Source organism: Eumetopias jubatus, unplaced genomic scaffold, assembly GCF_037043125.1.
Source record: "Eumetopias jubatus isolate StellerSeaLion01/CBP00866 unplaced genomic scaffold, mEumJub1_p1.0 scaffold_2, whole genome shotgun sequence".
NCBI classification, from domain to species: domain Eukaryota; kingdom Metazoa; phylum Chordata; class Mammalia; order Carnivora; family Otariidae; genus Eumetopias; species Eumetopias jubatus.
The window spans coordinates 107,918,279-107,934,277 of NW_028274808.1; the positions used below are offsets into that span (position 1 = coordinate 107,918,279).

General features: G+C 33.4%; 1 protein-coding gene across 1 annotated transcript in view; it reads left to right on the plus strand.

Moving 5' to 3' along the window:
- Positions 1 to 5,809: 5,809 nt before the first annotated feature.
- LOC114196665 (N-heparan sulfate sulfotransferase 4) overlaps positions 5,810 to 15,999 on the plus strand; it is a 256,389-nt gene continuing 246,199 nt past the window's right edge. The window contains exons 1-2 of the mRNA XM_028087396.2: positions 5,810 to 5,825; positions 6,696 to 7,687. Of these exons, the coding sequence (XP_027943197.1) occupies positions 6,710 to 7,687 (978 nt within the window). The 5' untranslated portion in view covers positions 5,810 to 5,825; positions 6,696 to 6,709. The remainder of the gene's footprint in view (positions 5,826 to 6,695; positions 7,688 to 15,999) is intronic.

Here is a 15,999-nt window from a genome sequence, read left to right on the forward strand (position 1 = left end):
ATATGTTTTATATATATATATATATGTATGTATGTATGGTTGTTGCTGAAAATATCACAATATTTTGAGGCCTGGAAGCTGAAAGGAGCTCCAAGGGATCAAACCATATGATATCAACCAATTAGTCTCAAATTCTGTTGAATTAATAATGGATATTTTCAGAAAGCACTCAGAATCTTAAGAATAAATTCTTCTTTAGCTAAAGTCTCTGTGATATTTATAATTCTCTTAAAACCAGGTTAAATTATTTGAATTAGCTGTGTGCCTTCTGGAGTAGTGTTTTTCAAGCATTTTTTATTCTGACCCAGAAAAGAAATAACCTTCTTTGGGATCCAGAAACACAAAAAACATACACATACAAAGCTATGAAACACACGTTTCCTAAAGTACTACTTCCCCTCACTTCATGAAGTACATCAGTGTTTCTGTTCTGGCCTATTTCATTCCCATTTATGTGTTAGTGAACTATAATTTCAGAAAAAAATGCATCTTTCTTGAAAGATGATTATAAATTTTGGAATTCTCCCCAGGAGAGCGCAAGTATCATTAATATATGGGGATAAATGGTTAAATGTTTACATAACAAAATTTTTAATTAAAAATCACTGCTTTATTAATATGAAATATGAGCTAATTCTTTATAGTATTCCTAAAATCAAAGAGAAAACTCAAGAAGCATGTGGAAATGAGATACTTGATAAAATATGTTCTCCCCTGCCCCATGTATCATGAAAAGTCAAAGTTGAACTACTGCAAATTCTTAGGTCATTTCAACTTACAACGCAGTTTCTTTTGCACTAATCCAGTTCACATCTAGATTTTTTCTGCATTTTTGGTAGATATTTCTGGCTTTGAATATCTGAACTTTTTAAAATTGAAGTAAAACTTGCTGATATTTGGGTTTAATTATTTAATTATGCTAACTTCTAAGTTTTTGGTTTCATCTAACTTGGTTTTTCTCACCAGTGCAATGGTGGAGCATAGAACCCTGGCATCAAATATCACTCACAGCATGATCTCAGACCCTTTCTTAAATCTTCTAAATTTCCATTTTGTCATTTTAAAAATAGACTAATAATGACTAAACAGGATGATGAATGCAAAATATGTAGCATAGTGACTGTCAAGTAGTGGCCACTCCTTAAGTGCTAGTAATTGTGTTTTTACCAGTGTTAAATGCTGATAAATATTGTGGGTTTTTTTTTTCAATTTCAGCTGAATTTTAATGAGCTTCTGTGATAATCTGTACAGCTCATGACATCACCTTCAAAAAAGAAACAATCACTCATACATTCATTGTGATTCCTAGCCCCCAGCTTACTCCTGAATTTCCTTCTTTCCAAAAAATAGCAATAATATAATAGTTTCTACAGTTGCTTTGTTTACTAATTTCTCTGCTACTACCAAAGATTACTAGAAATGATTACTACAATGATTGAGAACCCTTGGTAAATGGATTTAATAGGCTATTTTTTTAAAATCTATAAATTTAAATCTATAAATCTATAAATGTATAAATTTAAATTTTTTAAATCTAGAAATAAATCTATAAAATGCATTTTGGAAATAAGTCAACGAACATTTTTAAAATAGATATACTAAACAATATTTTTTCACATTATTTAATCTTCAAAGAGAGTAAAAGATTCTGAGAGATATTTATTCCACTACCACTGAGGTGATGAGTCACACTTGGAAGGCTAGAAGAAAAAAGAAAAGAAAGAAAAGAAAAGGAGAACAAGGAAGGCAGCACCTAAAAGTTTCCTTTTTTTCTCACCAAAGCCTGCACAGGGGACATTTACCCCCACTTTTTGGGGATAGGTTATCACAAAAAATAATGATTAGACCTCCCTTTCCAAATTTTTATTTTTATTTTTTTTATTTTTTAAAGATTTTATTTATTTTTTGACAGAGAGAGACAGTGAGAGAGGGAACACAAGCAGGGGGAGTGGGAGAGAGAGAAGCAGGCTTCCCGCGGAGCAGGGAGCCTGATGCAGGGCTCGATCCCAGGACCGTGGGATCACGACCTGAGCCGAAGGCAGACCCTTAACGACTGAGCCACCCAGGTGCCCCCCTTTCCAAATTTTTAAATGATAGACATATTAGGACATGTGGAAGGCAGATTTAGCAGACTTGGGATCAAAGTTTATTTAACTCACTTGGTATGATGGTTAAGGAAATAGATATTTTTCACAGATGCTGTTTACTTGGTCACCCATGCATCTGCCCGTTCATTCTGTAAGGAAAGACATCATGGTGTAAAGGGAAATCAGGGCAAATAGCTCCTGCTTGTGCCTTTTGTTGCTAACCAGTCTCAGGTTCATCTTGCACACTGCACTGGATTAAGGTAAAGTCAAAACTTTAGCATATCACCTAGACTCCTTAAGAACACATGGCACACCTTTTTAGACTTTTAGAACAGCATTTTAATGTCTTCACCAGTATCCTTAAATGAATATCCCTAATTTTATGTCTCATTTAACATATGTGTCTTTTTAAAAATGATCTCAATTTTATTTGACCTTTCCAAGGTTCTTAGGTTGGTGTTCCTACCCTACATGCTGCCTTGCTTTTTTTTTCTTTGTGAAGGGCACAGCATTAGGTAAGTGTATAGTAAACTTACTTTTCCTCATTGTGTTTCTTCTTTACATTCACTCTACTGCCACTCTCATAACACTTCTGACTCTAGATGTATGGGTTTTCCCACACAAGCAATGCTTTGTGACACCAACTGGGTGTCCTACAATTCAGTTCAATTTGGATACTACCCAGAGTTAGTGCAGACCGCACAAGTTAAGGACTTGGTCCCAGGAGACTGACCCCACCCACTTCAGATGCCAATTGCAAGTAGTAGATCCCAGGTTCTTCTCTCTGACTTTGAGACAAATCAAAGATTCTTGTGACCTCACCTTGGATTCAGATTCGATTGTTTGCTAGAAAGCTCACACAACTTGGAATCACTTACTTTCATTTACCAATTTATTGTATGATAAAAAATACAAACGAACAGCCAGATGAAGAGATACATAAGATAAGGTATGGTAGGGTCCTAAATGTAGGAGTTTCTGTCCCTGTGTATCACCCTCCTGGTTTGTGGATGTCTTCACGAACCTGGAAGCTCTACAGACCCCCAAATTTTAGGAATTTTATAGAGGCTTCATCATTTGATCATGATCCGTCATTGACCCAGTTTCCCTTTCCCCTTCCTATAGGATGGGGGCAAAGCTGAAAGTTCTAAGCTTCGAAACAGGGCTTGGTCTTCCTAGCGACCACCATGATCCCACCAAGCATTGCCTCATTAGGAAAAAAGCTACTGCTATCACCCAGGAAATTCCAAGGGCCTTAGGAGCTCTGTGTCAAGGAACCAGGGTCAAAGACCAAATATTAGAACAAAAGATGTTCCTAGTGCTCTTATCACTTAGGAAATTACAAGTGTTTTAGGAGCTTTGTGCCAGGAACTGGAGGGCAGATATATATGTTGTGTGTGTGTGTGTGTGTGTGTAATTTTTTCTATTATTTCACAATAAGAGATTCAGACAAATCACAGACTACATTGCTTTGGCATCCGTAACAATGCCAAACTGTCTCCTATCTCAGGCATAGAACATAAGTAAACATCTTTGGTATACCATCTTTTATTGTCCAGACTTCCTCACTTCCACTGGCTAATTTTTGTTAGGGAAGGGTAAGTGGGAGGATTGAATGGAAGGATAACTCCTTAGGTTAAAACACACACATGCACACATGCACACACACACACACACACACTCATACTCATACTCAAACTCACACTCACACATTCAAATTCACATATCTACAATGGCGATAATATGTATCTATCATTCTTCTAACTCTGAACATATCAATGTTAAATAAATGTCACATTTAAATTTTATTTATTCTTTTGGTTGGCAGATTCTAGTTCCATATGCTTTTTAGTTTTTTTCACTATTGCTTATTAAGATGAGCTGTTCTAATATGCAAAGCTGACATCTCATCCTCTCTGTATTCAAAAATAAAAATCACATCTTTGGGCGTCTGGGTGGCTCAATCTTTAAGCTTCTGCCTTTGGCTCAGGTCATGATCCCAGTGTCCTGGGATCGAGTACCACATCGGGCTCCCTGCTCAGCGCAAAGCCTGCTTCTCCCACTCCCCCTGCTTGTGTTTTCTCTCTCTCTCTGTCAAATAAATAAGTAAAATCTTTAAAAAATTAAAATAAAAATCACATATTTAATGTCAGAATAGATAAGGATTTAACAAAGTATTAAATTCGTCATGCATTTAGTTTCTTTTTAAATTCCCAACTAAATTTATTTTTAAAATACTAAGCAAACCCCCAAAGTATGTGGATTAAATAGATTTCTGCTCTTGTGGGTGATATGGGGGGATGGGGCTAATAACACGTATGTTTAAATGGATTTCTAAATCAAATACATAAGCTTGGAGAAGTCTAGTAATAGACATCATAGAAGACTGCATAATTTCCTTTGGCAAATTTCAAATTTCTTTCAATATTTATTATATATATTGTTTAATTTAATTTTTAGTTTTAAAGTGTACTTTATGAAAATTGTCAGATACGTATAAAAGTAGAGAGTAGGGTATAATTGATTTATATATTTTAACCAAACCAAAGACTTTTATTGCTGTATTTCATTTGTTTTTAGTAAAATGCAATTCAGTTTATTTATAGGGAATAGAATTTTGAAACACAAAAAGTTTTTGGAGAGCAAATAATCATCTTAAAGAATTATGTTTGATATCAGTATTAGTAAGTCCCTGACATGGAAATTAATTTTCCCTTAAATTAAATATGAACTCACTGGGAAGGTTTTTCAAATGGGTTTACTGTCTTTCACAAGCAAAATTTCAATTGTCTCTCTCTCTCTCTCTCTCTCTCTCTCTCCAAATATATACATATATATGTATATATTTAGAATCTGAAGAATTAAAATGTCTGGTAGAAATCATAAAATTTCAGATTATAGATTTTTGAGATTGTTTTAATTTTTTTCCAAAATCTAAGGTATAAACAAAATTTATTTCAAGTTATTATTGAACTTTATTTAAATTACCAAGTAAGAAAAATGTATTTCGGAACATAAAACTATAAAATGGAAGTAGTGATATAATATTATAAAGTGTAATCATTTAATCTTTTAATCAAGTTTTTAATCATTAATAACCATGAATTACACAGATTCCTTAAATTTAAAAAACAAAATATAAAAACCCATAAAGTATTTACAATATGTTACAATATATACAATATACAACTCTTACATCTTAACACAGGCTACTTTGATTTTTTTATGATGTTGTATGTCAATAATATACAGCATTATTATATATTAAAGTATATGTATCACAGATTGAAACCATGAACTTTTTGATTGTTTCCACTGGTTTGACACTAGTTTGGCAAACTGGGAAATAGAAAATTCCATAAATAGTCTAAACCAGTTTTGAGAAGAATGAAGAAAAATTTTCTAGAAAATAATTCACTAAAAATCAGAGTCATCCATCAAAAAAAAAAATCTCATAATGGGAAATTATGTCTATTTGTGTTGAAGCCATTTGAGGAAGATTATATTTTAGTTCTATCTACATTCTTTTTCTTTTGAACTAAAGAAAATAATAGGGAAATAGAACATTTGATAGTTGGATAAAAATTAATAATGAATAAAAATATAAATTAATAAAAATTCCATTTTAATTCTGATTATAGGAGTAAGCCAAATTTAGGAATGCGCTTTGAGACAAACATGTCAAAGCTTTCCTTCTCATCTAGGTTCCTGGCCCCTTATTAGAGAGGTGTGAGGATGGTTGTTCCCATCTTGTTCTTTCTCCTATAACTTCTCTCGCACTTGGCTTCTAAGAATAGAGGAGAGATCTTATCTCTGTTACAGTGAGGAAGCCCAAGTGTCTCCCTGTAACTTCAGAAAAGGATATGTTATTGAAAGGAAAAACCTGTAACAGCTATATACTTAAGACAAAATCATTCCCTCAGGTTGGCTCTCCAGATACTTAACAGATACTTAAGAACATGTTTCACTGTTCCAACTCCCACACAAATATTTGATTTCCTAATTTTTTATGTAAATAATGTTTACCAGTCTTGTAGAAGCCATCTTTATGGTAATCAACATTTACACTAAAGCTTTCTTTCTTACCTCTCTTTTTTTTTTGAGAAGGCTAGTTTGAAAAATTATCTCAATATGTGTGTGTATAGACCTTTGGCAAAATCAAATAAGATTCTGTATTCTTGAGGACACGAAAAAAATCTACTCTAAAAGTAAAAACCTAGACTATAAACTTCAGACTATTAATAGTTTAGCATATTAAAACACTAAAATTATCTTTGATATGTATGTTTCTTATATATAAGCACCTATATCTCATAAATATTTCTATTTCTATTTCTATTTATGGTTAGTCATTACATTTCTCCTTTTTTTCAGATAATGTTTAAAGGATTCTGCTTCAATATTTGGTATTGGACAAATTCAAAATCTCTTCTTCAACTTTTGATCTCCTGCTCTATTGCCTTCCAGCTTTAACTTACTTGTGATCCCTTCAAATATTTTACATGGTTTGCAATGGTTACATGAGCTTGTGGGAAGTGATATTTGCACCATCTCATACTTTATTCACTATGGCACTTTAGGAAAAGAAATTAGAATAAACTTCCAAAGCAGTATTTTGAAAAATGAATCTTATTGTGAAGCTTCGGAGAAGTTTTCGAACATTGATTGTTCTCTTAGCTACCTTTTGCTTGGTGAGCATTGTCATTTCTGCCTATTTTCTCTACTCTGGCTATAAACAGGAATTGACGCTTATTGAAACCACTGCAGAAGCAGAATGTGCTGACATCAAAAGTCTACCATATCGGTCATTGGAGCTAAAAACAGTTAAACCTATTGATACATCCAAAACTGATCCTACTGTCCTCCTGTTTGTGGAGAGCCAGTACTCTCAACTTGGTCAAGATATCATAGCTATCTTGGAGTCTAGTCGATTTCAGTACCAAATGGTCATTGCCCCCGGCAAGGGGGATATACCTCCTCTTACAAATAATGGCAAAGGAAAATATATTTTAGTCATTTATGAAAATATTCTGAAGTATGTCAGCATGGACTCATGGAATCGAGAGCTTTTAGAAAAATACTGTGTGGAATACAGTGTTAGTATAATCGGTTTTCATAAAGCCAATGAAAACAGCTTACCAACTACACAATTAAAAGGCTTTCCTTTAAACCTTTTCAATAATCTAGCTCTAAAGGACGGTTTTGTCAACCCTCAGTCTCCTTTGCTGCATATTACCAAAGCCCCCAAGGTTGAGAAAGGCCCTCTTCCTGGGGAAGACTGGACTATTTTCCAATATAATCATTCAACCTACCAGCCCGTGCTTTTAACTGAATTACAGACAGAAAAATCCCCTTCATCTTCATCCAGCAAACCACTCTATGCGACAGTGATTCAAGATCTGGGACTTCATGATGGAATTCAGCGAGTTCTTTTTGGCAACAACTTAAACTTTTGGCTACACAAGCTCATCTTCATAGATGCCATCTCCTTCTTGTCAGGGAAGAGACTGACACTGTCCTTGGACAGATATATTCTTGTGGACATTGATGATATCTTTGTTGGGAAAGAGGGAACAAGGATGAATGTCAACGATGTGAAGGTAAGAACATTTATAAATAACATCGTAATTTTTATTTCACTAACTGTGGTATTAATAAAATATAATTTTGAATATTTTAGATTCCTATTACACAAAATTTTCAGATGTCATATGTTTGAAATTAATTAGGCATTTAGAAAAATTTTGAACTAAGCCTTGACTACTCCTGACATACATACCTCAGATGCTTCGGAAGGGATAGAACTAAAATATCCCAAATAGTATTTGAACTTAATCTCCTGGTCTCTTCTTAGGCCTTGCCCATCTCAGGTGGAGCCCTGTAGAACTGTCTCCCCTTTCTAGCACATGTTGCAGTTTGTAGCACTGAGACTAATATAGTCATAAAACTCGATCTCTGCTGATCCCCTTGCCCTACTTGGGTTTGACAATGGTGGTTGAAATACAAGATGGAGAAGGAACCCAAGGTCTTTTGTAACTTCCAGGAAGCATAGTGTTTGTTTATACGAAATGCCCATATACTTGTAAATATAGATATGAGCAAAAATATAGTTTTATAGGGAAAGTGTATTGGACTTGAAATTAGAAGTCTTCCATTATTATCTCTTTTATTAATTTATCATATTGTTTTGTACTAACACAACAGTGTTAGTACTTCCAGTTATGATCAAATTGACTATATAACAAATTCACCTTGCAATTGCTAGTAGATAAAGAAAAAGCCAAATCTGGTATACTAGGTTAGGTAGGTAATTCTGAGAATAATTCCTTCTTTTTCATCTTGATTTAATATTCTCATTTGTGCCTGTCTTGTCCTGTATATAACTAAATTCATTCTCGGACAAATAAGTTTAGCAAACATATAAACAGAAATAATAGGGCACAACTTAAAATTATAAGAGAACTGAAGATTGTTAAGATTATATCATGTTTCTTGAACTCCGGTTTTTTTATCCCCCAAAGATGAAATCTCAATCAATACTACTTCAAAATGACAGCATTTTTCCCCATCCTAAGACCTTATGACCACGAAAGTAAAATACGATTTAAGACCAGTGATATAAGATCACTTTTTAAAAATCTTCAAAGTACATGTGAACCTGTGAACTTTGTTTTTAATGAACCACTGAATAAAGCAACACTTGATTGGTACCCAAATATTTCATTTTTGACATTGTTGTAAAGGGATTAAGTGATGCCTCTTTGAGTTCTGTCTAGATTTTTCTTTTTTCTTTTTCTTACTTGTTTTGTATTTACTATTCCTTTAATTAGTATAAATTCTAGTTTTATTTTTATTTCAAAATCATAAACTTAAGAAGAGGTTATATGCTTCAAAAGAGTCTCTGAGTGATTCCTATCCTGAAATCCTAAAAGGAGAGGGTTTCTTAATTCAGTTTAACAAAATATATGACTTGAACAAGTTTTTATAACTCTAACAAATTTTTTTCGGTTCATATTCAGCTATTTCACTTACTCTGAATAAAAACAAACAAATAGCTATTCATCACTATGCAATATTCACTGATGACTTCTTAAGTGACATAACCCCAAAAGAAGTAATAGAATACTGAAATTTAACAAACGCTAGAACAATGTCACAGGCAGAGAAAAGATCAGAAATGTTGTATGTGTATATGGAATATATGTAGTTTGTGTATGTATGTGCACATGTATCTTAATTATATACTCTACACACACACACACACACACACACACACACACACTGACTGTCACTTGGAAGAAAATCCTTTTCCTGCCCCTTTTGGTGATTCTTCCTCAGAACTGTTAATCAAAGACTATCAGAAACTTGATTGGAAATGAGGGCTATTACCCTCTTGGTTACTTAAAGGTCAAGAGGAAATACAGTTTTCCAAGTATAAAAATTATAGTCCCGGTTCTTGGCATTTGATTTTTATTTTGACCTTATTTTTGGATAACTATGATTTTGTGGGAAAGAATTTTAAATTATGTGTAGAAAAGTTCTCAATACTCCCATGTTCTTCACCCTCATGTTCCTTTTCTGGTATTGTAATATTTAATCATACACTGGTAAAAATGAGGAGAAATCCATCTTCCCTCAAATTCTCTCTGAATTTTGTAGAACAAGAGTATTGCATGGTCACTGAAATGTTTCTATATAATACTGAAAGAGAGAGTAGAGGTATTCTGTTCCTCAGTAGAACATATATGGGAAAGCATATGGGTCATGGTTGAAAATTCTTGGTTATTTACATGATTGGACTCTCCCTGGGCCACTCCCACAATTAAACCTGGAGCATATATCTAGGAGCATTTAACAATAAATTCAAACACAGTTTTGCCTGCAACACCACCTCACTCTGTTGACAAAAAAATATATTAGCATAATTTAGCTTGAGCACATTTTCCCATTTTGAGACAGAGATTCTGGATCATACTGCTAAAGAATTAACATTTTTAAGGCACAGCATTTGATACAGTGGAAAGAGAACAAGATTTGTTGTTGTTGTTTTTTTAATTGAACTTGAAAACCTGTGTTCTTTTCACTTCATTGTTCTACCTGACCTAAGCTGCAATATATCTGGCTTCTTTTAGAAACTTGCATACTTTATCTGATTTCATCATGCCTTCCTCCAACCAAAGCCATTGAGATAGAAATCAGTAGGTTCATTTCCAAGGCAAGCAAAATTAAGCTCAGGCATTTGCAAAAACTATCATCTAATTGTTGACAAAATTTTATCATATATATATATATATAAACTCAAGATATAAGAGAAAAATTATTCATGCATATGATCTTATAGAAACTAGTTATATTTCAAATGATTGTAAAATATTAGCTATCAATAAAGTCAGAGAATATGGTCATGTTTTAACCTGGTCATATTTCTGTGTGGTCTTAGAGGCAATCACAAAATATTCCTGTACATCTAAACTTCTATTAGCAGGATGACCTCAGGCTATTTAGGGTTATGTCTTATACACTTGAATTTATTCTTTACTAGTTTTGAAAACAACTCTCAATTCATGTTGGCCTTAATTACATGTATGTAATGTTCATTCCAAATGTGATAACAGTTGAGCAATAATGTATTTTTAGGGAAAGCAAAAATAGTAAATGGCTGTACTGATTATTAAAATTTTAATTTTATAAAAACTTCTTGCAGCCCACTAATTTGATTTCTATGGAAAATGCTTGACCCTTGGTTGGAACATTTTGTATAGTCATAGATGTTTGGTAGAATGAATATATTCTTTTTTTCATAGTTTCCTAAGATAGAATAAATGTTCTTTCCCAATAAGGGATTTGAAAACATGAACATGGTGAATGTAAGCTTCCACATGGGTAATGAAATCAGATTTATTATTGATGCCATCAATAATTTTGATGCTTTAATCAATTCTGTGACCTGTTGCTACTTTCTCTGTTGGCAACAAAATATCATTATTAGCATTTTTATGTGTCTTTACATTTCTTAAAGAAATACATTTATTTATTTATTGAACATCTACTGTATATAAGACTATAAGATATTATTTGCCTAATATTCTAAACTTCTTATTTTAAGGTTCTGTATGGTCCAGTTCAATTTACCTTCTCAACATTTATTCTTACTATTTCTCAATACATACTGCTTGTATTAGGCTAGTCCACTGTCTATTCCTCAGCTACATCTTGCTCATGTCTATCTTGACCTCTTTTGTCAGTTTCTGTGCCTTGACTAAAATATATTTTCTGAATCTACCTATATTTCAAAAGATATCTTAAGTCCTACTTCTTATGAGAAGGTGATACATTTCCTAATGACCCCAGTAGATGGGGATTTCTCTTTAAGTCCCTGAATAATCATTTGCCTTAACTTTCACTTAGCATCCTCATTTACATGAGTCAACTTCAAAATTAGACAATGAGACAGTTTTTCTCATACATATACATATGAGAAAGTACATAACAAGGAAACTTAGACATGATTTTAAAACATTTAATTAAAGATTATTATACTGTCTTTAACTATTTGGTGAGTGCAGGACTAATTAGTCATAGAATTGATTTACTACATTAAGACAAATAATTTAAGGGTAGTTTTGAGGTTTGTCTCAAAATAAGTGGCTTGTATATTCTAAGTAGGGGGCAGAACTAGAAAAAAAATCTATGTTATAAACCTGGAATCAAAAAAAAAAAAAAAAGAAAGAAAGAAAGAAAGAAAGTCAGCAAGCTAATCGGTTTCTTTTTCTTTTCTTTTTCTTTTTTCCCTCCACATGGTGTTTTTAATGGATGTACCCTAAACTAGTGCTAAGGCTTGATCTAGATAAAACAATTTAGCAATATCTTAACCTGGATATTTTCATGCATTTATTTGACTATATATTTCCTGAGTTGAAAGTCATATGTTCAAAGATTTAAAGTGCAAAAGAAATTGTGCAAATTGAGTGACCAAAACATGAAAGATATTAATTTATTAGATATAAAGGAGACAAATAATAAAGGATCTTACAATACAGGTAAATGAGTTTTGGTTACTTCCAATAGCTATTTGAAAGCTTTTACATAAGAAAATGATATAATGAAAATACTTGTGCAGTTTTTTCTATTATTAATGTAAATATTTAAATAAAATCTCAGTTCAAACATTTGTAGGAATTGTCACATTTAACAGGGATCAGGTTGCTATGAATAGGAAAGAAGAAATCTATCATAGAAGAAAATTTTAAAATCTTGATTAATCATTTGAATAAGGGTTGGAAGAGAAAAAGAAAAAAATCTCATGATTTCTAAAGTCATGATCTAAGAAAACAGGAACTTATTGGTGCTATGAATATTGACAGAAGATGAGAGAGGCTACATTGGTAATTGAAAAAATTAGTTTTCTAACATTTTTATAATTAGAAATGAAACAGGTTGTTATATCTGACAAATTAATAGGGAAACAATTTTTTTTGGAGTCCTTGATATCCTAGCCTGAATAGATCACTATCAAAAAGGGAGCTGAGGGTGCCTGGGTGGCTCAGATGGTTAAGTGTCTGCCTTCGGCTCAGGTCATGATCCCAGTGTCCTGGGATCAAGTCCCGCATCGGGCTCCCTGCTCCTTGGGAGCCTGCTTCTCCCTCTGCTTCTCTCTCTCTCTCTCTGTGTCATGAATAAATAAATAAAATCTTAAAAAGAGTTTAAAAAAAAGGGAGCTGAAAAGTAAAAATTATATGTGATAAATGGAATCCAGATTTGACACATATCAACCAGTGTAGATTCAGCAATGTAGAACAGTCCAGGCAATAGGAGTTGGATGGATGGCCCAGTCAGACAATCAAGCAAGCAGCATCTGAAAGTTCTTTGGCCGTTTCTAAGTGTGCAAAACATGCATCAGTACGGGTAGCATTAAGAGCTAAGTAGTGGCCCAGGCAGATGGGATTAGCTTTTATCAAAGATATTTCACAACAGACTGAAGGTACCCAGTCCTGGGATTAGTCTGTAGGCAAAGAAAGTCTTCCATGTGAGAAAAATAGCACAGAAAGCAGTGTCCTAATCATAGAAGTAGGGTGGGATGTGACAACATACGACAACATGGAGTTCAGCATACCGGACATGGCAGGGAACTTGGAAGGCAGGAGTCCAGGCAATAATGCTGTACAAAAGAGAGGAGCCATCAGCAAGATTTGCTGAAATTGCAGTCCTTACACTGACCTAGAACTCCTTAATCCTTAGGACTCTAAGGAAAGGACTGCACTTGGTATCGCATGGAATCTTTAGATGCCCAGCTGCAAGAATTAGGTATACTATTTGAAGGTGCTCAGTTGGTTCAAAAGATAAGCAGACACTATCAGAGGCTTATTATAAGATTATTTAAGGTTATAATCTTATTATAATGAATCTTATTATAAGATTCATTTTCTATATAAACATAGAATCACTGTAAAATATTTTTGTAAGCCTAGTTTGGCTTGATTGAAAAGGGGTGCTCTATGTAATGTATTTTGTCAAAGTTTGTAGTGATCTCAGAAAAACTCAAACAAAACCTGAATTTTGGTTCCAGGCTTGGAAGAGGACAGCCACCATATAGATGTATTTAATAAAAATTTTCCTTCTTTTATTTATAAGCTCAGTGTAAATGTCTCAGATTTTCTTCTGAATTTTTTCATGTGGCACCATACATTTGATTTGTCAATGGAAGAAAAAACTATCTCTTCCAAAAAAAAAGATTTCTTTATGGAAGCAAAAAGAGTCTGTACTTAAAAAATTACCAAAGTGATATAAAAGTACACTTTTAAATGATAAGAATGAAAAAAAGAGAAAATATATACTAGTAATATCCCTTCTAAATTGGGCATTTAACTAAAAACATTTACATTTTGTATATTAACTTCATATAATTTAATTCAATCATATCTTTATATAAGTGAGAAATCATTATTTCTTACCTATGGGCTCCTAATGTCATTTTTCATTATAGAATTTACACAAACATAAAATATTCAGCTCTTGATTTCATTAGTATAGGCAAGGCATGTTCACAATTATCTGCATTACACGATAGAATGCAATATACACCATGGCAAAATGTGGACAATGGGAACAAAGAAGGGGCTATAGTAGGAATTAGGGAAATATCATGGAGGAGGTAAGATTTGAGTCCTCTGTCATGGTATGACAGAACACCAGCAAATCCAGACGGGGAGGTATATTCATGGTCAATGGATCAGCCCAAGCTAAGATTTGGCTAAAACTATCAGATTTTTGGGAATGGTAAGTTGTCTGTGTTGGTTGGATGATTAAGTAAGAAAGAAAAGTAAGTGTTATTAAATACTGAAGATACTGGCTGTGGCCATAATATAGAACTTTGTTGACAAAAAGATACTGTTTAAGTCACTGAAAATTTTAAACCAGAAAGTAACATGATCAGAGCTAGGATTGAAGAAAAATATATTGTTTGAACCAGGGATATGTTTTTTTGTGGAGACCTCTCAAAGAACCTATTACAACAATGTAGAAATAATAATTCTTACATATTTTTAAAAATAAGATTTATTTAACCTATTTATATATCCTAAGCACTGTGCTAATCATTAACATGAAGTATATCATTTAATACTCATTACAGCACTAAGAGGAAATATTTTGTACATTTGCGGAATGAATAAAATGAAGCTTGGCAGTATTAAGATACTCATCTTGCTAATAAGTGGCAGAGCAAACAAACCCAGACTGTCATGAATGTCTAAGCTTTCTTTTAGAAAACAATAGTGTGGGTTTGGTTTTGAGTCTCAGTGCCAGCAGTAACCAATTAACTTTGGGCATGTTTACTAACCTCTCCAATTCTCAGATTATAGATCTGTAACACTGGTGTAGAAAGACCCACTTCTTAGCATTATAGTGAGCCCTTAATGAGATAAGACATGGAAAGTTGTTAGGACAGCGCCTGAACTGTAAGATTTACTCAATTTAGCTTGGTGGCAGTTAGGATGGAAAGGGGAGATTGGGAGAGCCCATGCACAAGTAGAATTGACAGGACTTGGGCACATACTCATTGGAGGAGTAGAGAAAAAGGAGGAGATGTGATGGCATCATGGTTTTTTCCAGGGTGTATGCATTAACATATGCAGAAACAGGTAGAAGAAAAGGTGTTGGGAAATTAGGAGGTGGTTTAAAGTCTAATGATTTGATGTGGGATATTCAGATGTAGGCATTTAAAAAAGCAAGTCTAAATTTTTGGACACTGTCAGAGGTGGCAGTCTAAATTTAGAAATCAAGTTTAATCTTAGTGATGATCACTAAAGGGAAATGAATCAAAGAAGGAAACAGGTTGAACACATTTTTTGTATATCCTGTAAAAAACCCAAGATTATGACAAGTTAGTTTCATACAGAGGAAAATTGTTTCATGTATTAAGATAGTAGCCATCCAACATCCTCTTCATTAATTATATGAAGAAAACCTGAAACCTCAATAAATGCTGGTTGTCCGGAGGAATAAAATTAAAGGAATGTCTAACTGAGAGCAGCATGGTGTTCATGCAACACAGAAGGCACAATCATTTGTCTGGAATTTGGCAATTTGAACAATTTTTCCTTCTTATTTATGACCTCTTGATCAACAAGAATTGCAATATGACCCCCTCCTAACTTGACGGTGAGGTGTACCAAATGACTCTCTACCATAAATATCCCTGAAATGTGGAGTGATGTATAGGGGTTAAGTATAAAGAGAACAAGAAAGCTAAATCCTTATTTTTTGTTACTGTGTCCAGAAATTATATTTTAATGAAAGATTTTTATTTAGTTTTTATGTGTTTATTCTCTTGATGACAGTGTTCATTCTGAACATGACTGCCTTTTTGTTGAAAACAAGGGTTTAGAGGCATACTTTCATTTAAACCTGTTTT